Here is a 23044-nt window from a genome sequence, read left to right as displayed (position 1 = left end):
GCTGTGGCAATAAGAACTTTCTGAAGACATGCAATGATCCTGCTTCTACCCAGTTAGCCCCATAGTGAAATGTTAATTCAGACAAAGATAATGAGCTTCCCAGGATGTTATCTTGGAGAAGTGGTGCAATGTGTGGTTGGGATACCCAATTACCTTGCACCCATGATGGGAGAGAGAGGACCACTAGGTAACAGCCACCTCCTCCCCCCCACCCCAAGGTATGCTAAGGCCTTTGGTTTCATTTGTATGGAGGCAGAAGCAATGAGGATGAGGAGCAGAGCTGGCAGTGGGTTGGCTGATGTGGTCACAAAGGAAAAGCTGAGTAATGAATGAGATACCCGGGGAGAGCCCTTGACCTTCACTCTTGTAGGTATTTCCATTCCCCAAGTGCTGTGAAAGTGATATATGTGTCTGGAAGTGAAAGGAAACCTGTCTGTGGCTTCCCAAGGCTATGCCCCTGGGTTGTTGCATATGGAAATACCCCAGAAAGCACTCAGACCAAGAAGGCCCAAAAGTTGTGCCTTTCTCAGGGGAGGGTTGTGTTACCTCTCCATCAACTCATCTCACACAATGGTACACCTGTTCTTGACGCCGTTCCCCTGGTGGACAAATATGCCCTGAAAGGGTATTCCAGAATGCTTATGCCATTGAGATGCTTGCCTCCCTAACAGAGATAGATGGCAATTAACTTTCATTCTAATGTCAACACCAGTTGCAAGGAAGTGGCTGCTGGTCATCTAGAAAACGCTGTTGAGGATTCTGGCTCCTCAGAATCTAGGTGCAGCACAAGAAACATCTATGATCAACTGGTACTCTCTGCCATGTGCATGGGAGGGGGCAGTGAATTTGCTGTGAATTAACCCTCCTTGCACTAGATTTTCTCTAGGGGAACAGCCTGTTTATCCTCTGACTCTCCTGGGTCTATTCCTTGCAAAGCTGGAGCACTTCTTGGGGTAAAATTATTTTCTGAAGACAGTTATTAGCTCAAAGGTAGTCCAGTATGAATTAGATCTGCTGCCTATTTAGCACCTGGATATATTTTTAAGTATTCCGTCCTTCCAGGGCATTCAAGCAAATAACATCATGTCAGAGTGACATTGCCAGAGCAGGTGCTATGACCCCATCACCAAGGGCCTCGTGTTAATCACTAAGAATCCCAGTGCTCTAGGGTACTCTTAGTGTTCTCACTACATCAGGTGGTTTCTTCCACAGTCCAATCTTGGTTCTTGGCCATGACAGTCATGCTTCCCCTGCAGCACACCACCTTAGGCCACTTGAGGATGGCCAGGCCATTCATATTCACTAAACCTAATATGGAAAGAGGGCCAGTTATTGCTGTGGTTACAGCTCAGCATTTGGTCACTGCAGTCGTCCGGGTGTTGTTCGATGGGAAAAGTTACTTAAGATCTTTGTAAGGTGGTTGTCCTACTGTGTCCTCGGCACAAACAATCCTCTTACCAATAGTCATCGTTTCTGTAGGAAGAAGAAACAAAGAGAATGCTTTGGTTTTCATCCATATATATTCTTTTATTTTTAAAACTGAAGTATGATTAACATACAGTGTTATTTTAGTTTTAGGTGTACAATGTATTGATTCACAATTCTATACAACACTCAGTGCTCACTATGGTAAGTGTAGTCACCATCTGTTGCCATACAATGTTATTATAATATTATTGACTATATTCCCAATGCTGTACTTTTCATCTCCATGACTTATTTATTTTAGAACTGGAAGTTTGTATTTCTCAATCCCCTTTATGTATTTCACCCATCCCCTCCACCTGCTTCCCCTCTAGCAACCACCAATTTGTTCTCTGTATTTAAGAGACTTTTTTTTTTTTGGTTTATTCATATGTTTTGTGTCTTATATTCCCTATAGAAGTAAAATCATACGGTATTTGTCTATGACTTATTTCACTTTGCATAATGCTTTCTAGGTCCATCCATGTTGTCACAAAATGGCAAAATCCCATTCTTTTTTATGGTTGAATAATATTCCATTATATATGTGTAGACATACACACCACAGTTTCTTTATCCATTCATCAATCGATAGATACTTGGGCTGCTTCCGTATCTTGGCTATTGTAGGTACTGCTTCAATAAACATAGGGGTGCATGTATCTTTTCAAATTAATTAATGTTTTTGTTTTCTTTGGAATTTTGGTATTTTCTTTGGAGTTTAGTGGAATTACTGAATCATATGGCATTTCTAATTTTAATTTTTTGAGGAACCTCAGTACTGTTTTCCACAGTGGCTGCACCAGTTTACATTCCCACTAACAGTGAACAACAGTGCACAAGGGTTCCTTTTTCTCCACATCCTCACCAACACTTGTTATTTCTTGTGTTTTTGATTCTAGCCATTCTATAGGTGTAAAGTGATATCTCATTATGGTTTTGATTTGTATTTCCCTGATGGTTAGTGGTGTTGAGCATCCTTTCTTGTATCTGTTGGCCATCTGTATGTCTTCTTTAGAAAAATGTCTATTCAGGTCCTCTGCTCATTTTGTAATAGGATTATTTGTGGAGTTTTTTGGTACTGAACTATAGAAGTTATCTATATATTTTGCATATTAACCTCTTTTTGGACATATCATTTGTAAATATCTTCTCCCATCCATAAGTTGCCTTCTTGTTTTGTTGATGGTTTCCTTCACTGTTCAAAAATTTATTATGGTGTAGTCTCAAGAGTTTATTTTTGCTTTTGTTTCCCTTGCCTGAGGAGACATATCTAGAAAAATGTTGCTAAGGCCAACGTCAAAGAAATTACTGCCTATATTTTCTTCTGGAAGTTTTATGGTTTCAGGTCTCACATTTAGGTCTTTCATTCATTTTGGGTTTATTTTTGTGCACAGTATAAGAAAGTGGTCCAGTTTCATTCTTTTGCATGTAGCTGTCCAGTTTTCCCAGTATCATTTATTGAAGTGACTGTCTTTTCCCCATTGCATATTCTTGCCTCCTTTGTCATAGATTAAGTGACCATATAAGCATGGGTTTATTTCTGGGCTCTCTATTCTGTTCCATTGATCCATGGGTCTATTTTTGTATCTGTAGCATACTTTTTGGGGTTTAGAGGGAATATATCTCCACATTATAAAGGCTATATATGACAAACTCACTGATAATATGATACTCAATGGTGAAAAACTGAGAGCTTTTCTTCTAAGATCAGAAAATAGACAAGAATATCCACTCTTACCACTTTTTTATTCAACATAGTACTGGAAGTCCTAGCTGTAGCAATCAAACAAAAAAGAAATAAATGACATCTAAACCGGTAAAAAGAAATACAACTTTCACTATTTGCAGATGACAGGATACTGTATAGAGAAAACCCTAAAGACTCTACAAAAAAACTATTAGAACTGATAAATGAATTCAGTAGTTTCAGGATACAAAATTAATATACAGAGAGGTGTTGCATTTTTACACACTAATAACAAAGTAGCATAAAGAAAAATTAAGAAAACAATCCCCATTACAATTACACCAAAACGAATAAAATACCTAGCATGGTCACACGACCATGGAGGTAAAGACCTGTACTTTGAAACTAAAACACTGATGAAAGGAATTGAAGACAACACAAACAAGTGGAAAGATATTCCAATGCTCATGGGTTGGAAGTATTAACATTATTAAAATGTCCATACCATCCAAAGCAATCTACAGATTCAATTCAATCCCTATCAAAATACCAACAACATTTTTCATAGAGCTAGAACAAATAATGCTAAAATTTGTATGGAACCACAAAATACCCTGAATAGCCAAAGCAATCTTGAGAAAGAAGAACAAAGCTGAAGGGACGCCTAGGTGGCTCAGTTGGTTAAGCATCTGATTTCAGATCAGGTCATGATCTCACAATTCACGAGTTCAAGCTCTGCATTGGACTCTGTACTGATAGCTCAGAGCCTGAAGCCTGCTTTGGATTCTGTCTCCCTCTCTCTCTGCACCTCCACTGCTTTACTCTGTCTCTCTCTCTCTCTCTAAAAATAAATAAGTAAATAAAGAAGAAGAACAAAGCTGGAGGTATTAGAATTCTAGATTTCAAGATATACTACAAATCACCCATACATTTTTTAATGTGCACCAAATAAGTGCTAGGCACTGTGATAGTTGCTGGGGATATAGATATCATGAGTGAGACACATGCTTCCTTTTCAAAGGGCTCACAGGGGGAGAAGTTAGAATGTGAGAAGCTGAATGACAGAGTTGTACATAAAATGCATAGGGAAGGACAAGGGGATTGGGGAGGTCTACAGAGAGGATTCTGAAAGATAAGTCAAGCTGGGCTGTTTAGGCTAAAGGGGAGTCCATCAGGAGAGAAGGAGGGAAGGCCAATTTGGGCAGAGGAAAGAGTTTGTGCAAAGGCACAAAAGCAGGAAAGGTGTATGTTTGGCCCATTGGAGGAAGTGGCAGAATTTGGAGTGAGGAATAGAAGGGGAGGAAGTAAGGCTGGGGAGGAGAGAGGGGCGTCTGTGCGGTGCCACATTCATTCCTTTTCTTCAAGCTGTGAAGGATGGGCTCTTTCAGTGGAGTCCAGACTTAGAGTAGCAGGATCTCTCATGTTTCACACTCAGTGGAGCATCAATTTAATTTAAACTCAGAGCATCTTCCAGTATAGATTAGGGGTATTAATGCTGCTGTCCCAGAGAGAAAGAAAACTGGAATCAGTCCCAAGGACACAGCAATAACAAAAAATATACATGTTAACTATGGGAGATTCACAAACATTGTGAAACTAGAATACATGGACTGCATTTCAAGGATCAAATGTTCACATGTGAGGCTATAACTTAGAGCAATAAAAGCTAGAGCATACACTGTAGACAGACTGTGACCTTCGAATGTAAAGTGTGTGCCTGGGCTTGGGCACACCCATACCCCTGGGAAAGGGATGTTCCTTCCTGAGTCTAGGAGGAAACTGTGAATGGATATTTGTCTTATATTGTGATTCAAAACAACCTTCCCAGACCAGCTAATGCTCTGGAGCACCCCATGAATGGCTCTCCTTCCCAGCCTACCACCCACATCCTGCAGGATCTTCCCAGAGCCCCTTTTCTCAGCTGTGAGACCCATACCTGCAGGCCCAGCTTGCCAGTCCCTGAGTCTTTCCTTATCTGGGAAGGCAAACGGTCAACAGGCTTAGCCTCACCAAAGAATTAATTGTGCTATTAGCCAACTAGGCCATGTGCCATATTCCTTCAGGTTTTGAGTACCTATTATGTGCCAGGTGCTCAGATATGCACTTTACAAATCCTTAAAAGGACCCTATGAGGCTCTTTACTGGAGGACATAAAAATATAGGAAGATTAATCTGCCCAAAGCCATACTGTTACTATGAGTCAGAGCTGGGATTTGAACCCAAGACTTGTAACTTCAAAGTCTATGCTTTAGCAATTACATTGTTCCTAAATTCACTCTGTAAGTCCAGTCTATACATCTGAGCTTCTGCCTTGGTTTTCTAGATACTGTAAATCAGGAGAAGGAACACTAAGAAATCCTAGTCTGAGCCAGTAGCATGCAGCAGATACCATAGCCCACTTACAGCTTCCAACCTTACTACTCCATTTGGATTCCCCCGGCTAGTGACCTGCCCATGTACTTCATTTGCCCCCTCAATTTTATGCACAACCTCAGTCTTCCCTGTTCTGACTTTAGTTTCTCCTCTCCATTTGAAGCATTTGAAGCAGCCAAATGGCCAAATTATAGGGCAGCTCTGACCTGACCTCCACAGCTGGGTTTTGCTCACTTGGCGAGTTTCCTTGTGGAAAACTGGAATCAAACGCAGCCCCTGGGAATACCGTGGGGTGCCTATTCTCTTCTTTAGCTGGATCTCCCTCTTCTATGGTTGGGTTTATTTTCTGGGCCCTGATCCTGTCTGGTCCCAGTATCCTTTGTGTTCTTACTCTGGACAGTGCCATGAAGGCCCCAGAATGTTTTTGGTCTTCCAGCCCACAAGCTGACAGGATAAAGGAGTTTCGATGTCTGGTGGAATGGTGGTGTGGTCGTCTCTACCAGGGGTCTTGCAAGAGAAGCTTCTCGGAAATGAACTTTTCCTAGGGAAAGTCAGATATACAATTCAGGTGTGGAAGAAGTAGTTCGGTTGTTACAGGAGAAGGGTAGTTTTGAATGTGGCATGGGTGAATTGTGCTGTGGCCCAACCTCTTTTGTTTGTCTTTTGTCGGGGGAAAGACCGGAAAAGCTCAACAAAACCAAAGAAAACGAAGTAAGTAAATTACAACAACTTCCCATACTCTTACTACCTAATGAGCTGTTTCTCAGCCAAGATTTCTATAAAATAAAGCGTAAGGAAAGATTTTTCTACAGTTCAGAAGAGTACTGACCCAGTAGGGCTTTGGTGGGGGGATAGGGTGGTAGAGACTGACAGCAATGGCAGCACAAACATTGGTGGCCATAAGTCTGGCCTAGCTGGTTCCAAGCTGGCACCAGGCCCATCTCAGTGGGCAGAAGCAGCAGTGTCCTTGTTATCAGACCAGTGCCCTCCCAGGAAGCACCAGGGGCTTGGAAGGTATCAGGAACTTCAGTGGCATCAACAGGAAGTAGTGGGTACAATCTTATCAGAACAGAGGGGAATTTAAGTGAATTGAATTGTCCTGAGACATACAGATCCGATTTAAATTAAATTGAATTGAAACCAAAGATGAGAACTGTCTCAATGAAAACCGTAATGTGAAGTGACATTTCGATCACAAAAATGACAGCTGATGTGAGACAGGCCATTGAAACTGACCCCAAATTAAGAACATGAAAAGACTGAGTGGATCATTAGATAATATCTTCCTGTGAATTTGAAAATGGGTTTTGATTACAGGAAGTATCTAAGGGCTTTGAACTAAGAGGCTTGTCAAAAATTGAAGTGACTCATTACATGATTCAATCTTACATGGGCTTATTATTGTTAAGCTTGTATTTAAAATTTTTATTTAAAAATCACAAAAATCTCATGATTTTGTTGACTATTACTTAGCACTGCTTTGGAAATATATGAAGAAACATCAGGCCCTCCTGCTTACAATATGATTAGCTTCTTTTTTCTTTCCCCGAAGCGGGCATTCTTTATTCTTCATTGCCCCTCACCCTTTTAAGAATCATGTTAAAGAAATAAAGCAGGGTGAATGTGACTATTCTTTTAGTCAGGAGACTGGGGTGATAGCTGGAAAAGGAGAGTCCATTTGGGTAGTAACTACTATTTGTGGGGCACTCAAGTGCTCTTCTCTATCCTAAGAGCTTTGCATAGTTTACTTCATTCAATGCTTGCCTGGACCCTCTGGGATAAATATTACAGTTACATTTTTTACAGAGGTAACTGAGTCTGAGAAAGGCCAAATAACAAAGGTAGTGAATGGCAGAGCCAGGATTTGTTATCATGTGTTTACGGGTTCATAATGTATGCTCTTAAGTACCATGCCCAGGACAGCAAATTATCATACCCTGAATGCCAACTACATCATGGCGCCTTTCTTTTTTTTATTTATTATTTATTTTTTTTAATGTTTATTTGTACTTTTGAGAGAGAGAGAGAGAGACAGAGCATGAGTGGGGTAGGGACAGAGAGAGAGGGAGACACTGAATACAAAGCAGGCTCCAGGCTCTGAGCTAACAGCTCAATGCAGGGCTCCAAACCACGAACTGTGAGATCATGACCTGAGCTGAAGTTGGATGCTTAACCGACTGAGCCACCCAGGCACCCCATCACAGAGTCTTTCTAAAAAGGATTTCCAATTCAGAGGATAATTCTGAACAGTACAGACTTCATAGGAAAGTGTATTAACATCCACTGTGAAGTCAACCTTGAGGGGAAAGGTGGTGAATGGTGGCGGCATGTATGACATGTACATTGTTACTGAGAAGGTTCATCAGAAACAAGCAAGAAGCAAGGGCTATAAGTGAGGTGTCATTAAAAAGGTATAGGGGAGTCCTGTCACAGTTTCCAGATGAAGGGCCAAGTTAGTGAATTATTGCAAGGCAAAGCTTACTCTACCTGATGGGAGTTGAGCTGATATTTGGAGTTTGTTACTCCGAGTTTATAATTTGTTACATTTATTCATTAATTCATTCAACAAACATTTATGGAGCACCAGGCAAATGTGAGGACCACTAGAAACACAAAGATGACCAATGCACACCCTATCCTCAAGAGCTTGCAGTTGTCAGTAAATGGCTAGAGAAACAGGCCACTGAGGAAGAAAAGAGAGTAAATGAAGTCTCATCAAGAAGCCTGATTGAAATTGCTATGTGTGGGTGTGTGTGTGGGGTGGGGGAGAGACTGTGTGTGTGTGTGTGTGTGTGCGCGTGTGTGTGTGCGCGCGCACTTGCACACATGTGCATGTGTACAGGATTCCATTTTCCCAAGTCGGAGAAGAAAAAGGAAAAAAGTTATAAAAAAAACTGGGTCAGGGTGAAAGTTGAAAGGTTCCTAGGATATATGAGATGCACTGGATTGTGACACGCAATCCCACTAAAAAAGCATGGTGTTCTCCCACTGACAGTACAGCTAGAAGCCAACTATAAGCCAACATAAGAAGGGACTTGCCTTGTTAAAGCACAGCTCTGGTGAAATATTCCAGGGGGCCATCCACGCCCTTCCCCATGTCCATGCACAGGTATCCTACCTTTGCAGTTTGGGACTTGGACCTCTCAATGGCCATCTGTAATCTCAGGTGCTACCAAAGACTTGGTAATTCTGATCGTATTATTTAGAAAATTAACTTTGTAACACCAGCAAGGTATAACAAACAAGAATTCAAAACAATGAAGTAATGATGCTTTTTTGTGTAAGTTATATTTATTTGAGTGTAAGAACACATTTTGTTATCACAGTTCTGCTTTATGTTGAGGTAAGTGCTTATAATATATTAAAAATTACAGGATTTATGATTTTAATAGATACATTTAGGAAAAGTTGACTTGTTAAATTTACTGAACATTTAAATGCTCAGGAAAATCCAATATACTAAGTTTAGAAATTTATTTTCTAAGATGTTGAAATGCTTAAAGTAGTGTAATCTAAAAGTATATGATTTTATTTATTAGCATTGGAAGAGTTAACAGTGCTTGAGAACCATTTTGTTTAACACCTACTGTGTTAGATGTTTGAAGTGTTTGATGTAATCACTCTTTAGATTTGTGACTTCAGTTTGAAATGTTTAGGGAAATTAGCCAATCAATTGCTTAAACAGTGTTTAAGTATTAGGAAAATTTTACTTGCTAGATGTATAAGGTCTTTTCTTTAATTTGAAATGTTTAAGAGAATTTGATTAAGTGTGAAATCAGTGTTTAGCAGCTTAGGGAAATATAATCTGTCAAATTAGTGAACTAATTGAGAATTAAACATGGAAAAAATGAAAATGAGTACTTTAATTTCAAAACGAAATGATTAGTTTCATAAATCATTGTAATAGCTAATATCATATATAGCATTTAGTATGTACTGTTCTAAGAATATTACATCTATGAATTCCTTTTCTCCTCACCACAGTTCTCTGAGGTGGGTACTATTATTATCCCCATTTTACAGATGAGGAAGTCAAGGAACAAAGATGTAAAAGGACTACTTTACCAAGTGCTATGGAATGAACTGTATACCCCACAAAATTCATATATTGAAGCCCTAACCTCCAACGTGATGGTATTTGTAGATGGGATCTTTGCAGGGTAGTTAGGGTTAGATGAAGTCCCAAGGATGGGGTCATCATGATGGGATGACCTAAGAGATGGGATTAGCTAAGAGACATCAGAGAGCTGGTGCTCTTCCTCTCTTTCCACTTGCCATGTAAGGACACAGTGAGAAAGCAGCCATCTACAAGCGAGGGAGAGAGTCCTCACCAGAACCCAACCCTGGGGGTACCTAATCTTTGACTTCCAGCTTCCAGAACTGTGAGAAATAGATGTGGTGTAAGCCCCCCAGTCTGTGGTATTTTGTCACGGCAGCCCAAGCTGAGGCATCAAGTGCCTCCATTTCCTAGGGCTTTCATAACAAAATACAACAAACTGGGGGACTTAAAATAATAGGAATTTATTCTCTCACAGTTATGGAGGCCAGAAGTTTGAATTCAAGGTGTCATTGGGGCTGTGCTCTTTCTAAAGACTCTACAGAAGAATCCTTCCCTGGCCTCTTCCTGGCTTCTGGTGGTTGCCAACCATCATGGTGTTCCTCGGCTTTTAGTTGCATCACTCCACCATCTCTGCTCCGCTGTCACACTGCATTCTCCTTGCTAGCTCTCTCTGTGTCTTGACATGGTCTTCTTATCATAAGGACACTAGTCATTGAATTTAAGGACGATCCTAATCCAATAAGACCTTATTTTAATGTAGCTGAATATATCTGCAAAGATTCTTTCCAAAAAAGATTGTGGGTAGATTAGCATTTTGGAAGGACACCATTAATGCAGTATCCCATGTCACCAATATCCAGCACATTGATAAAGTCCATGTCAGTTCTCAGTCTTCATCTTATTTGACTTATTGGTAACCTTTGACAGATCTGATAACTCCCTTCTCCTGGAAACAATTTCTTCTTTCTTGTCTTTGGACACTCCTGGTTTTCTAATCATTTCAATGACTTTCTCCTTCTCAGTCTCTGTTGGTTTCTCTTTTTTTCCTAGCTTTAAGTGTTGGAATGTCCCAGTTTTTAATCCTTGGACTTCTTCTCTTCTCCATTTATATGTCAACCATCTTTACAACATCAGTTTGACCTTTCTCTGGAATTCTAGATTTCTGCATCTAACTTCCACTTGATGTCTCCCTGTAGATATTCAATATCTGATTGCCCTGCACAGGTGCTTGACCTGCTGCTGTCTTTTTCAGTTCACTTCCAGGTGCTCAGGCCCAAAATATTGAAATCATCCTTCACTTCTCTCTGTCATACTCTACATCAGGAAATCCTATAGGTCTCCTTCCAAAAATATATCCAGAATGTAACCACTTCTCACCATTACCCCACTTCTACACCAGTCCAAGCCTATACTGTTTCTGTCTGGATAATAGCAGCAGACTCCTAGCGGATTTCCCCCCTTCTACCCCTGCCCCCTACAGTCTATTCCCAACACAGAATCAAAGGGATCACTCATGACCTCAGATCACATCACATCTCTCTTAAACCCACGAACCATGAGATCATGACCTGAGCCGAAGTTGGGATGCTTAACCGACTGAGCCACCCAGGCACACCCACATCTCTCAAAAATCCTGCAATGGCTTCCTGTTCATCTCAGAGTATAAACTAGAATCCTTATAGAGATCTATGAGGTTTTATGTGATCTGAGCCCTGCCCACCTCTTACTTTTCTGATCTCATCTCTTATTTCCCTCCCTCACCCTTGCAACCCCCACATTGTTTTCAGTGTTCCATGTACAAACTTCCCTAAGGCCTTTGTATTGGTCATCCCCCATCAGCCTGCATACACATGTGACTTCCTCCCTCATCTCCTTTGCTCAGATGTTTTAATTCTCCATGAGACCTATGTTATCTCTATTAAAATTACCACCCCCTCTCTTAAAAAACAAAACAAAACACAACCAACCAACCAACCAACAAACCAAAAAAAACCACTACCATACTTCTGGTCCCCCCCTTACTTGCCCTATTTTATTTTTCTTTTTATTGATTAGTGACTATTAGCTTCAATAATACAGAATATGCTCACTTACAATGTTTCTTTTCTGGTTTTCCTGCTAGAATTAAGCTCCACTAGGGTAAGAATTTTTGTCTATTTTTTCTCACAGATGTATACCCATTGTAGGTAATCAATATTTGTTGATAAAGAAATGATTAAATCCCCCACATCCTTCTGCAAAGTGACTGTTTTAAAGGAAACTTGGTTGAGTATGACTTGAATAGAATGTCACAATATAGACAGTAAATGATGCAAATGATGCAAAGAGGCGTCTTGAAAGATTGCAGAGATAAGCAGCCAGCATCATTAAGTCCAAACATGGAGAAATTCTAGAGGACATGGTCATGGTTCTTCCAATCTCTTTTGTTTTGTTTGTTTTTTAAAGTGACTAGATTTTATTTTATTTTATTTTATTTTATTTTATTTTATTTTATTTTATTTATTTTAATTTAATTTAATTTTATTTTGCCTTGTCTTGTCTTATTTTAATTTTTGATTGGGGGGAGAGGCAGAGGGAGAGGGAGAGAGAAAATCTTAAGCAGTCTCCATGTTGCAGTTCTCAATTCCACGATCCTGAGATCATCACCTGACCTGATATAAAGAATGGGGCACTCAACTGACTGAGCTACCCAGGTACCCCAACACCCCATCTGTTTTTTAAATTAAGATGATTCTGTCACAGAGACCTTTATGAGAACGCTCTGGGCATTTTTGTTGTCACAAATCTCACCTGAGACAAAGACTGGGAACTCGGCATTACTGTAATTCTCACGGGTGCTGCCTTGCACTTGGAGAACTGAGAGCTGGAAGGTAGGTAGAGCTCATTTTCTCCTCAAGAAAGTGGAGCTTCTTAGGCTTTCAGAGCTAACACTGGGTTACTTTTATAAATTACTAGAACCACTGTAGCTGTAGTTTTGAAAATATGACATGCAGAGTCCATCTAAGAAATCAACAATCATTTTCCAAGCTGTAAGATAGAAGAAATTGGAATTCTATCCAACAAGAATTTATTCAATGCTGACTTTGTGCCAGGTACTTTGCCAGGTACTGGTTATACAATGATGAATAACAATTGCTATCCTCAAGGAGCAGCTGGCTGTACTGCAGATGACACGTACACAAATAATATCAAGTGGCACCAAATGCTATGGTAGGGGTAGGCACAGGGGACCAATGGGTGAGAACACATACAGGAGACATTTAACACCTAGTAGGAGGATCTCCAGAATGCTTCCTAAAGAAGATGACAACTGATCAGATGCTTAAAAGATGAGCTGGATGTAGCCAAGCAAAGAGAGGTAGCAAGGACAGCACAAGAAGTCAAATCAGGAGCAAGGGCATGGGGGTGAACAAAAAGTATGGGGTGGGCCACCAGAAAGTGGGCATGGCATCAACATAAAGTACAAGGAAGAGATGGATGCAGGGTCACAGAGGACCATGAATAGCAACATAGGGGACCTGATCTTGATCTGAACAAAGGGCAGCTATTGAAGTGGTCAGATTTGTACTTTAGGACTTGGACCCTGCAAGCAGTGCAGAGACTGGATAGGAGAGCAGAGAAACCAGGGTGGAGCAACCATGTAGGAGCAGGTGAAGCACCCCTCTTGCCTTTATAGTCCTCATTTACCCTGGCCTTGTAGAAGTGTTGGTCAGTGGGGAGGAGGTAGCTGGTTTTGGCTCCTGAGAGCTCTATTTGGTTGGTCCTGAGACAGGATGAGAGCATTTACATTCAGAATTTCCTAAAAAGGGACAAATGGAACTCTGAAAAATAATGAAGAGCAAGAAATATAAATATCAAAGAGATAATGAATGGTCATAACTACAACCCAACCCACCAATGTTTAGTGTACAATAAAATGGATGTTCGATCTGCTCACCTGTGAAATTGACTCCAGGATATCACCATTACCACTTACAGATGGTAGGCATTTTCTGGCTAAACAACAAGACCTCAGTATCCTCTAGCTTTTATTTGCCTGACATAAGGGAGACCTTGAAGGGAGATGCATTCAGCCTGCTGCACGTGTGGGTGACTTGTACCCTCCCCTCTGAGTGCTTCTACCCACTTTGAAGAGCTGTGCAGAGTCTATGTGTCTCAATCCTCCCTCAGGACTCTCACACTGACCAGTCCCCCTCCTGCCTGTTGATGATCACATTCTGGAAACTTCTCTAGGGACCACAGAGGAAAGGCTCAATCACCCTCTGCAGTAAAGATCCAGCAATGAGCTCATGTCAGCTAAATACATCAACTGGGTGAATAATGAAAGCCCCTACTTTTCACCATGGGGAGGAAGCGTAATCTCAGACCTCAAGGGGTTCACAGTCAAGAGAGAAGACAGATGACTCTAACGCACTAGAAAGCAAAAGCTAGAGGCAGTAAGTGATCAATATGAATCACAATCACAGTATCATGGGAGCACTTCATTCTAAGTGGGGTGTAGTTCACTTAAGACTTCACAGAGGAGGTGGCACTTATTAAACCCTGAGGATTATGTAGGATTTATATGGTAAGAATGTAGAGGAAAGGTACAGCAAGTTAAGGAAGCATCAGGAGAAAAGGTGAAAAAGAGAAAATTAATTTAGGCACTATAAATAGGCATGGCCAGCCAGTGGAAGCTTTTGAAGGAGGGAGACCTGGTAAAATCTGAGTTCTCCTGCCTAAGGAGAGTGGCTTAAAATGAGAAGGAAACAACCAAGGGGCTGTGGACATTGCTAGCATAGACTACCTAAGGGAGGGAAGGCAGGCACTGAGGGGGACCTCCTTCCTGGGCACCTGTTGGGACCAGCCTCACTGAACTGAGTGATGGATACTCCCTTCAGCAGGTATGACCCAGGAGATGGTCAACCACACTGAGTTTACACAGGCCAAAGAGAACAGCTGTAGAATTCATAGTCTATTGCGATACCATGAGAGAGAAAATACCCACTGCATGGTGGCCTCAAGCAGGGGTCTCCCCCATAAATTACTCAGGCCTATCATGCTCCCTTTTCCTTCTGTGAGTATGGATGTGTTTCCCTTAACTTAGGAGAAGTTCTCAGAATTAGCTTAAACACTGGGATGTCGTTGTATGGAATAAATACATCTAATAGGTTGAACAGAACTACGTTTTGAAAAGTCCATTAAATATGTGGTAATTTAAAAATAATATAATATCTTATAGCTTAGTTTTCTGTGTGAGAGAGAGATCCTTAAATATGTTTGTTGTTTGAAAAGAGGTTATGACATAAGCCACTTTCTTTCCCCCAAAGATTTAGAGGCTTATATTAAGTTATTCACAATATCAACATTTTGGGTTTTATTCCTACCATTAACTTTTTTTTTAATGTTTACTTATCTATTTTGAGAGAGAGAGCGAGAGAGGGTGTGTGAACATGTGTGCATGAGTGGGGGAGGGGCAGAGAGAGAGAGAGAGAGAGAGGGAGAGAGAAAATCCCAAGCAGTCTCTGTGCTATCAGCATAGGGCCCGACTCGGGGCTCGATCCCACAAACTGTGAGGTCCTGACCTAAAATCAAGAGTCGGATGCTTAACCAACTGAGCCACCCAGGTGCCCCCCTACCATTAACTTTTCATCTCAGCTTCCCACAACATCCAAAAAAAAAGCAAAACCAAAACCAAACAAAAACACCTATCAGCACACTTTTCTCTTATTTGAGTATCTGCTCTTTTCTGAAAAATCTGACTGATAGTTGGCCATGGAATGCATCTCTCTGCACAGTGCTGTTAACACTGGGCCTTTGCGTAAATTAGAACCAGGAGCCCCTCCAGGCACACTCACCACTTGGCAGTGGAAAGACAGCTGACTTCAGCTTTGTGTTTCCAGTCGGCCCAGCTCCCTGCTGCAGGAATCGCCTATAGGAGTATTTGCAAGGCCCTGGGGGAAAAGCTCTTGGGGGTAGGAGTCCCTTGGGGAGCTTAAAGGCCCAGACCTTACCTTGGCCTGAGAGGCTGTATTGTTCTGCTTAATGAGGTAAAGTGTCTTCCTTGCAGGCAGGTTCCCACTGGCAGAGACAACTATGACCTGAGGTGGATGTTTCTTTCCCTGATATAGGATTTTCAGTTTCTTATGATCTGTTTGTCTTGCAGTCACTCCTGTCACCCCCAGCCCTTAGGAAGGTTTCATTAAACACTGGCGCCGGGCGCTAGCTGTGCTTTGGGGAATTGCAGAGGAGCTGGGTCCATGCTGGGGGTAAGCAGCGCAGGGAGAGGCTGTGGGCTTGAAGAAGCAGGTCAGAGACCTCTGACAATGACCAGCAGAGAAACCAGGAGCGCGACTCGGGGCAGAAAGTAAGCAACAAGCAGGACTGATGAGACACAGAATTGCTGAGTGGTGTGGGGAAAGGAAATTAACAAGGGCAGACACAAAGGGCAGAGGCTCAGACAGGTAGGACCTGAGGACCCGGGACTTTCATCAAAGGGGCTGGAAATTCAGGGAGAAGGGAGAAAAGTGACCAAGGATGGAGAGAGTACTGGGAAAGGTGGTTCTTCCTGCATGAATTAGGTGTTGGTGTTACCTGTGAAGAAGCTGAACTCTCATAGCTCTGCCCTGAGCACCTGGCCTGGGAGACAAGATGAACCAGCAGAGTGGACAGGCTGAGGAGACTGAGCTCCATTCCAGTCTCCTGGGGCTCACGATGAGGGGTGGGGGAGTAGAAACCCCAGGGGCAGCCACTCCCCTTGCCTGAACCCGGAATCCCTGGGACTCCCTGTCCTAGCTACACCACCTCCTCTCTGCTCTTCCCAAGTCTTTGTTCTGTGGTCTGCTTCTTGTCCCAGGTCCCTGTTAGTGTCACTTCCCAACACCAAGGTGGCTCCATTCACCCCATCATATCTCTCTGTTGTATGTTCATCTTTGAACTTATCATGACCCATTTGTTTACATGTTCACGGTTTGTCTGTCTCCTTCCATCAGAATGCGAGTTTTACATTCAACACTGCATTCCCGGTGTCTGGAACAGCATTTGGCACGCAGCAGGTGCTCAGTGAATGCTGGCTGAATGAATGTGGGAGGGCAGACATCAGGACAGCTGAAGACTGCCGTACGAACTGATGATAAACGTGCCAACGGCCAGCCCTTGGGGTTTAGAGGAACATAGTTTGGAGTGTCTTCCCAGCTCACACTGTCAGCTCCCTCCCTGGGCCCACTCCCTGGGCCTAAATTAGATCACATCACCAATGTGACCAATGAACCAACGCCGGAGTGTGCTGACCGGACACAGCCTGGGGGGACACAGACACATTCCTGGAGCAGAGAGTGTGGTTACGTCCTCCCAAACCACAGGGGCAGAGAGGGAGGTAGGGTGGGTCCTCAAGGCAAATGGGATTATTTTATCAGAAGAAGGAATGCTGCATAAGCAACACATAAATTTTCACTTCAGAGCCTTTGGCATTAAGAGAAAATCATGTTCTACTTTGAAGGAATCAAATCTTTGCTGCTACGAAGTTTAGTCTTATCAGAATACAACATTTAAAAACACATTTGCGGGAAAACCCCACAGAACGTAACAGGACTGCTAAAATAAAAAAAAGAGTAGTCCATTAGCTTTTAGGACTTTTTTTTTTTTTTAAAGGTTTCAGTTAATCAATTTTACTGCATATTGTTCACTGCATGTCCTACTGGTTTTGAAAATCACGGTTATATTGAAGCAGCAGCTGATTAGGTGGGGAAGAAACAGAAGAAGCAAAACAACTGAAAAATAAATTAGCAAAAAAACTTACATGACGAATCATTTGGGAATGTGAGGTCACAAGGGAGAGGGCATGAGAGCCAGCAGGAGGAAAATGAAAGAATTTTCCAAAAATCCTTAGGCATTGTTTTAGCTTTACGTTATTAATTGAGTTGCGTAACAACAGCACAGAGGAAGAATCTTTTAGAACCAGCATCGCTATGTGATCCATAGATTGCCTGACCCTGTGAGGACCCAGTTGTGTCTGACTGATGTAGCTGCCTGACCAGCAGAGAGGCAGGTTTGAGAGATTTGCTGAGAGACTGGGTAGGTCCATACAGATTTGTTTCTAGGAAGAGGGGAGGGGAAGAAAAAGAAGAGAGCAACTGGATCAGCTATAGGCTGCCTGACTCAGCTTGATGAACAGAGGCAGAGAGAGCCTTTCCTAAGAGGGTGGAGGAGGTCCACATCCAGACCCACTCAGAATGGCCTTGGTGTCTGTGCCCAAGATGCATCGGGGCAGGAATCCGAAAAATCTGTAAGCTTTTGCTGCAATAAAAACTCCCCAGTCTTCGCTGCTTATAAGAATGAACATGTCTTTCTTGCTCGTGGGTCTGTGGGCTGTCTGTGGCTCTGCTGGGCTCAGCCGGATCTGGCTCCAGACAGGTGGAAGTCGGCTTCTGTGTCTTCTCATTCCAGGGTCTAGGTAATTCCCTGACATATGCCAAAAGCCCCAGGGGATAAGTAGAGATAGGAGATGCTTCTGAAAGCCCCGCTTGGAGCTGTGACCCCACCCATAGTCTATATTGGTCAAAGCAAGTCACAGGGCCTCACCCAGAGCAACCAGAGTATAAGACCCTTAAGGAGTGTAGAGAGGGCATGTAACAATGGACAAATAATACAAGCTACCTCAGTATGCCAGCTCTATCACGGCTTTGCCTTATGATGTTGGAAAAGTTAGTTCAGCTTCAGTTGTTTTATCTGGGGAGATGCTATCGTCTACCTCACAGAGTGAGGGTGACATTAGATGATACATGTACAGTGCTTAGCACGACGCCCTGGATAGAGTAGGTGCTTGATGTAGGCAAGCTAACGTGATATTATTACTCATCTGAGGTACTATGTCACAGGTAAGGAACTCCTGATTGTCGGGGGCGGGTGATGACTGGCACTAGGGAGAAGGCAGGACAGTAACTGACAGCTTAGATGGGCACAGTCTGGGGCAGCAGTAGGGGAGGTGGTGGTCAGGCAGGCAAGTAAGGATTTAAAGTGGTAGAAAGGCTGTGGACACACTAGACCCAAGCAAGGCTCACGAACACTGGGTGATTAATGAATGAATGGATGCGTGGATGAGAGATGGCTCAGGTTACGTCCCTCTTGAACAACTCTGGAAGAGCAGCTGGTCTCAGGGCTGTTGTGGCTTTATCTTCCCACCCCCAGGACAGCCTGGTCACCTTACTTCTTCCAGGGAAGGCACACTTTGCTCCCTGAGGCTGAAGCTGCCAGGCCTCACTCCCTTTCCTTCTGCCCCCACTGTCCAGTCACCTCATCTCTCTACCCTGTCACCCATATCCTGCTCTGTACTTCCCCTTCCCCAAACAAACCCCCTCTCCGAAACATCAGCAGCCCTCCTCTGGGGCCCTCCACATGCCATCCTCTATTATCCTTGACTCATTATTCAAACCTTCCACCTGCCTCCCTGCCTTAAGTTCTCCCTGGAAGCCATGGCTCTGCAGTCCTCTCAGCAGAAGGCCATTTTGTCCTGTGAGTTCCCTGGGTCCCAGGCTGGGGTGGGGGCACTGTCTCTTTTGCTCCTTGATGCCCCTGCCTCTCCATCTTCTTGTCAAACCACCTGCCTTCCCTCGACCTCTCTTCCCTGCTACCACCAGGAACATCCTTGGCCATGACTAAGACCCCTGCTGCCCCCCGCCTGCCACTGCTCCGCACTGACAGCCAGTCCAGGTAGGTCTCTCACCTGGGTGCCAACCCATCCCATCGTGAAGCCACAGCCAGCTGTTGTGACAGTGGTGGTGACAGTGGGGGTGGTGAGGGAGATTCAGCTCTCCAGGAAAGCTGCGGAGAAATGGCCTCCAACTCGGCGTGCCCTGTTGCAAAATTATGTTGGAGGACCTATAAAAGGTGATTTATTTTGAGAGAATTCTTTGTGCTCTGTAGCAGAGGAGATTTTTCCCCTTTATCAAATGATTTCAGGAAGTCTGGAAAACAAAACTATGTACTACACCACGCTGGAGACACAGTGGGTACAGTTGCCATTTTCAGCATAGATTGAAGTGAGATAATCGCAGCATGAAATTGTAATAAATGGGCACAGTCATCTTGCTGAAGCCAGCACAAGAGCACGCATGGGCCGCTTTCTTCTTCAGAGGGGGCGTTGTGTGCCACTGCCCCATTCTCTGCCTTGTGGCGAGGGCACAGAGGCCGAGATCTGTGGCGGTGCTCTTTTCACAGGTGCCATCAAGGGCAATGATGTTCCCCCCTCCCCGAGCTTCAAGCCAGGTCCCCACACCTGAGTACCACACCTTGGATGGCAAGGCTATTCTGAGAACAGACCCTGAAGACGTTCTGGAGGCCACAGCCTCTATCCCCACTGCCTCTCCATCTCCTGCCTCCTTAGCTGCACAAGTGAGGTCACCAAATCATCTCAAAATGTGAAATATCCCGGAGTCTGGGGTCTCTGAAGCCCGGCTGTATTTCTCTCCTTGTGGACCTTACAGACTTTCCCTAATAGCCCTTCCAAAGAGGGAGATCCCATATCATGGGGCAAGACCTGGGCCTTTTCCATTCAGCTTTTCAGTGGGTAGAAGTTTGAACTGAAATCTGCTGGAATCATGCAGTGGCTGTCAGTGAAGAATACCCAGTGTGGGGGTCAGTCAACTGGGCCCCGCACGCCTCACACCGAGCACGTGGGAAGCCGGGCCCTCTGGCTTTCTCTCATTCAGCCAATACCAAGCACCTACTCATTGCTGGGGCCTATAAAAGGGTCTAGGGATTCAGAGATGAATGGGATTCACTCCCTGTTCTCAGGGAGCTCATGGTCTATTCAGGAAAATGAATACGAAATGACAAAATCGCAGACACCTGGGTGGCTCAGTCAGTTAAGTGTCTGACTTCAGCTCAGGTCATGATGTCATGATGTCATGTTCAAGAGTTCGAGTCCTGCCTCCAGCTCTGTGCTGACAGCTCAGAGCCTGGAGCCTGCTTTGGATTCTGTGTCTCCCTTTCTCTCTCTGCCCCTCCCCTGCTTGCACTCTCTCTCTCTCTCTCTCTCTCTCTCTGTCTCTCTCTCTCTGTCTTAAAAATAAAGAGACATTTAAAAAAATTTTTAAAAAGAAATGACAAAATCCCATTATGGGAGCTATCACAAAGGTATACATAGAGAGAGGAGGCTATACTTGGGTTGAATCTGAAGGAAGTACACATTTGCAGGGGAAGTTCTGAGGAGGTATCTCAGGCAGGTGGAACAGCCCATGCAAAAGCAGAGGGACATCACAGAACACAGTGTCTACACATCCCAGAAGCAGCTAGTGAGGCGTGGCTGAGCATAAAACGTCAAGGGGCAGTGATGGGCTGGGACTCCAGACAGACAGGGAGAGGGTCAGGTTGTGAAGGTCTCTGTGTGCACACTAAGGAATTTGGGTTCTACCTGTAACAGAAAGTCTGAGAGGGCAGGAGGAAAAGACGGAATCGGGGTGAGGTGCCAGAGTGAGACACGTAGTGGGCAGGCAATTTCCAGATGCATTCACTGGAGCACAGGGAAGCTGGCTGCATCTGTCTCCTGCTCCAAAGGGCTCTAGTTATAAGGTTGAGACTGGCCAGACCCCAAAACATAGCATCTCACAGCACTGGAAAACCTGAGTTCCATTGGCCAGTGTTCTCACCTGTCCTGCAGCCTCACATACACTCGCAGGTCGCCAAACCCCATATGCCAAAGCAAAAGGATATGGGTGCCCTTTGGCTCCAGGAGTGAGAGTCATGTTGCATTCGTGGTCAGGTTCTGCTGGGACCCAGGGTGGATATTCCAGGTGGTGCTAGTGTCAAGGTGTGCACTTCCCTAGCTTCCCTAGCTTCACAAGGTGTGCGCTTCCTTCCCTAGCTCTTCTCAAGGATCAGGTCATTCCTGTCCACTGCATGGGCATTTGATTATTTAGGAATCATTGCAAGATACCTGGGGGACTGACCAAGACCAAGGTGGGCTCACAGAGAGGCAGGGCAGGAACCATCTCCCCACATAACCCAGGAAGAGCAGAGGAGGAGCAGGGAGGTCCCAGTGGACCAGCCTTGAGTTCCTAGATGGGGAGATCACAGAGTATCCCCTGCCTGTATCTCCTTGAGGGAGTCAACACAGGGGCCATGTCTGTGGTGGGTGTTGCGGAGGGTGGGCAGGGAGGGCTTTTTCTTCTTCCCCTCTGGGCAGTGCCAGGATCCAGGTACTTAAAGGACGAGCATCTGTGGTACCAAATGCTAAGTTTAGGGATCAGGAAGCTGTCATGATGTCACTGGGCCTGGACACCACTGGATAGGAGGATCAGCCCTTCCGAGAGGTCCCAAAGTTGGGGAGGGAGGGGTCAGGTATTCCCAGTGTTTCCGGCCAGGACTCTATAAGCCCCATGGAGCCTGGTTTCTCCTTTAATAACAATGACAATAATAACTAGTATCTATTGAGCATACACTAGGCACTAGGCATTCTTATAAGTGCTTTACATTTATTAACTCATTTAATTCTTACAGCTCTAGAAGGTAGTTAAAAAATAATCTTCCCAACAATAACCAAGATCACCTGTGGATGTAAAGACTGGACATCCGGCTCCATGACATCACTGGGTGGGAGCTTTTCACTTCCCTGCAGCCCTGGCTACACAGCTGTAGGATCAGGGGGGGTGCTCCAGGCTCACCTGGCACCTTGGTGGTGCTGTGCCTGGGGCTGGTTCCCAGCTTGGGGCTGCCACGTAACTGCTGCTTATGTTAGGGGTGGGGAGGGAAGCCCATCCTGTGGTCCGTGCCATGCAAGCCAGATGAGTTGGACTTTTTAGCAATTTCATTAGAAGGTGCACATACTGTGTGCAGAAGGGTGAGGCAGGCTGAGCCCAGACACTGGCCAGGAGTGGTGTTGCATCTGGAAAAGCTGGTTTCCAAATGGGGACTTCCCCAGGGCCCCATGGTGCAGAGAACATCTCTGGGATCCCAGCTCTAGGTACAGAGTCTCGACAACTAATTTGGCCTGGCAAGCCCTGACTATTAAAAGAACTGTCTCTCCATGGTCCTCTATATGGAAAACCCAAAAGATTCCACCAAAAAAACTGCTAGAACTGATCCATGAATTCAGCAAAGTCACAAGATATAAAATCAATGCACAGAAATCAGTTGCATTTCTACACAACAATAATGAAGCAACAGAAAGAGAAATCAAGGAATCAATCCCATTTACAACTGCACTAAAACCCATAAAATACCTAGGAATAAACCTAACCAAAGAGGTGAAAAATCTACACACTGAAAACTACAGAAAGCTTATGAAAGAAATTGAAGAACACACATTAAAAAAAAAAAAAAAATGAAAAACTACTCTACGCTCCTGGATAGGAGAAACAAATATTGTCAAAATGTCAATACTAACCAAAGCAATCTACCTATTAAATGCAATCCCTATCAAAATAACACCAGCATTCTTTATAGAGCTAAAATTTGTATGGAACCAGAAAAGACCCCGAACA

The 23044-nt window shown here is 43.8% G+C and overlaps 1 protein-coding gene across 1 annotated transcript in view; it reads right to left on the bottom strand.

The window, feature by feature from the left end:
* Positions 1 to 933: 933 nt before the first annotated feature.
* SYT9 (synaptotagmin 9) overlaps positions 934 to 23044 on the bottom strand; it is a 201939-nt gene continuing 179828 nt past the window's right edge. The window contains exon 7 of the mRNA XM_042906776.1: positions 934 to 1473. Coding sequence (XP_042762710.1) covers positions 1465 to 1473 — 9 coding nt within the window. The 3' untranslated portion in view covers positions 934 to 1464. The remainder of the gene's footprint in view (positions 1474 to 23044) is intronic.

This window comes from Panthera leo, chromosome D1, assembly GCF_018350215.1.
Source record: "Panthera leo isolate Ple1 chromosome D1, P.leo_Ple1_pat1.1, whole genome shotgun sequence".
Lineage (NCBI taxonomy): Eukaryota > Metazoa > Chordata > Mammalia > Carnivora > Felidae > Panthera > Panthera leo.
Note: the sequence above shows the minus strand (reverse complement) of the source record. Positions and strands in the feature narration are given on the sequence as shown.